The sequence below is a fragment of the Sitodiplosis mosellana genome, unplaced genomic scaffold, assembly GCF_009176505.1.
Source record: "Sitodiplosis mosellana isolate CC-2019 unplaced genomic scaffold, AAFC_SMos_1.0 Smas_scaffold_6937, whole genome shotgun sequence".
Lineage (NCBI taxonomy): Eukaryota > Metazoa > Arthropoda > Insecta > Diptera > Cecidomyiidae > Sitodiplosis > Sitodiplosis mosellana.
This window is the reverse complement of record NW_022602067.1, coordinates 1-1285: the sequence shown is the minus strand read 5'-3', so window position 1 is coordinate 1285 and position 1285 is coordinate 1. Positions and strand designations below refer to the sequence as shown.

Here is a 1285-nt window from a genome sequence, read left to right as displayed (position 1 = left end):
AGGGCATTGTACTTGATCTCAAATCATCGCTCAACAATTAAAACAATGCACCAGTCATTTTTTTTTATATGCACTATTTATAAATTTTTTCGATTATTGTCAATGATGAGTCAGCAGAAAAAAAACAATTAAAACATTTATCTGACAATTTTTCGAAATTAAGACGGAAGAGCAGAAGAATAAAAAAAATCATTATATAATTTCGACAGCTGGTTTATTGTATTTTGAGAATGGATAGCAATCGCAGTTGGTGCACGACAAGACTAGTTCATCCTACACGATTAGGTTGCTATTGCTTATTTTCCGACACAAGATTTCAACACATGTGTGAACAAATTTCGATTACATCTAAAAATCTGAGGTTGTGGAGCGGCATGTTGGAGGTATTCAAAAGCACGAGCGATTCGGGCTGGGATAGCTGGGGCGACTGGCAAATGTGATCCGGTGGGTTGGAAACCGTTTTCGTCAGCAATGTAGCTCAATTGGACCTTCTCGCCTTCTGGGGAGGTGTAAGCGTAATCACCTTTAACAGCAATGCCTGCTTCTGAACCGATTTGTTTCAATTGACCTTGTTCCTTGGTGGCAATTCCGTTTGAGGTTTGATAAGCGTAGTTGAATGAGTCTGGGTTGACGACGGCATCGTTGCGCAAGACTTGAGCGGTGGCGTCAGAGCTAGCATGGTGGGGACCGAACACGAGTGTTTTAAGGGCGAGTGGGTCGATGGCGTATGAGCCAGCAACGAGAGCGAACAATGCAATGGCCTGAAATCAAAATAAGATCCGATTAGAACTCAATTTACTTCAAAACATTACACTTGTTTTTTTTTCTTCAATTCTGTATCAAAAATCGGTTTTGTTCTATATTTTCATTTATTCTATTCACAAAGCTCTATTTTGACTCAATTTATCGAAAATTATATAAACTTCTTTCGATACTCACAACGAATTTCATTTTGGTTGATTGTTTTTGTTTCCTTCTATGCTCTGCCTCAGTTAGGATGCTGTATATATACCAAAAAATCAACCAACGGTGATACGATATCTTTGGTGGTAAATTTCGGTTGACCTTTATATTTTTTAATCTCCACGCAATAAAATAGGTAAAATTGATTTTGCTTGACCAAAATGGGAAAATGTTCGACGAAAGTCGGATACCGGTCCGGTCCTATCCCGGCTGTATAAATAATTCATTATAAAATGGTTTGATGCCAAGAATCAAGATTTAGCTTGAAAATGAAGGAAAGAAGAAGAAAGACATTTTGACCATCAACGACCTTCGAACATAC

The 1285-nt window shown here is 38.1% G+C and overlaps 1 protein-coding gene across 1 annotated transcript; it reads right to left on the bottom strand.

Annotated features, from left to right (window-relative positions):
• Window positions 1-346: 346 nt before the first annotated feature.
• Window positions 347-761, bottom strand: LOC129580034 (cuticle protein CP14.6-like; the record flags this gene model as incomplete). Its single annotated transcript, XM_055470232.1, has 1 exon — window positions 347-761. A coding segment is annotated over one exon (415 nt), but the record flags the coding sequence as incomplete, so codon positions are not given.
• Between the last annotated feature and the right edge of the window lie 524 nt (window positions 762-1285).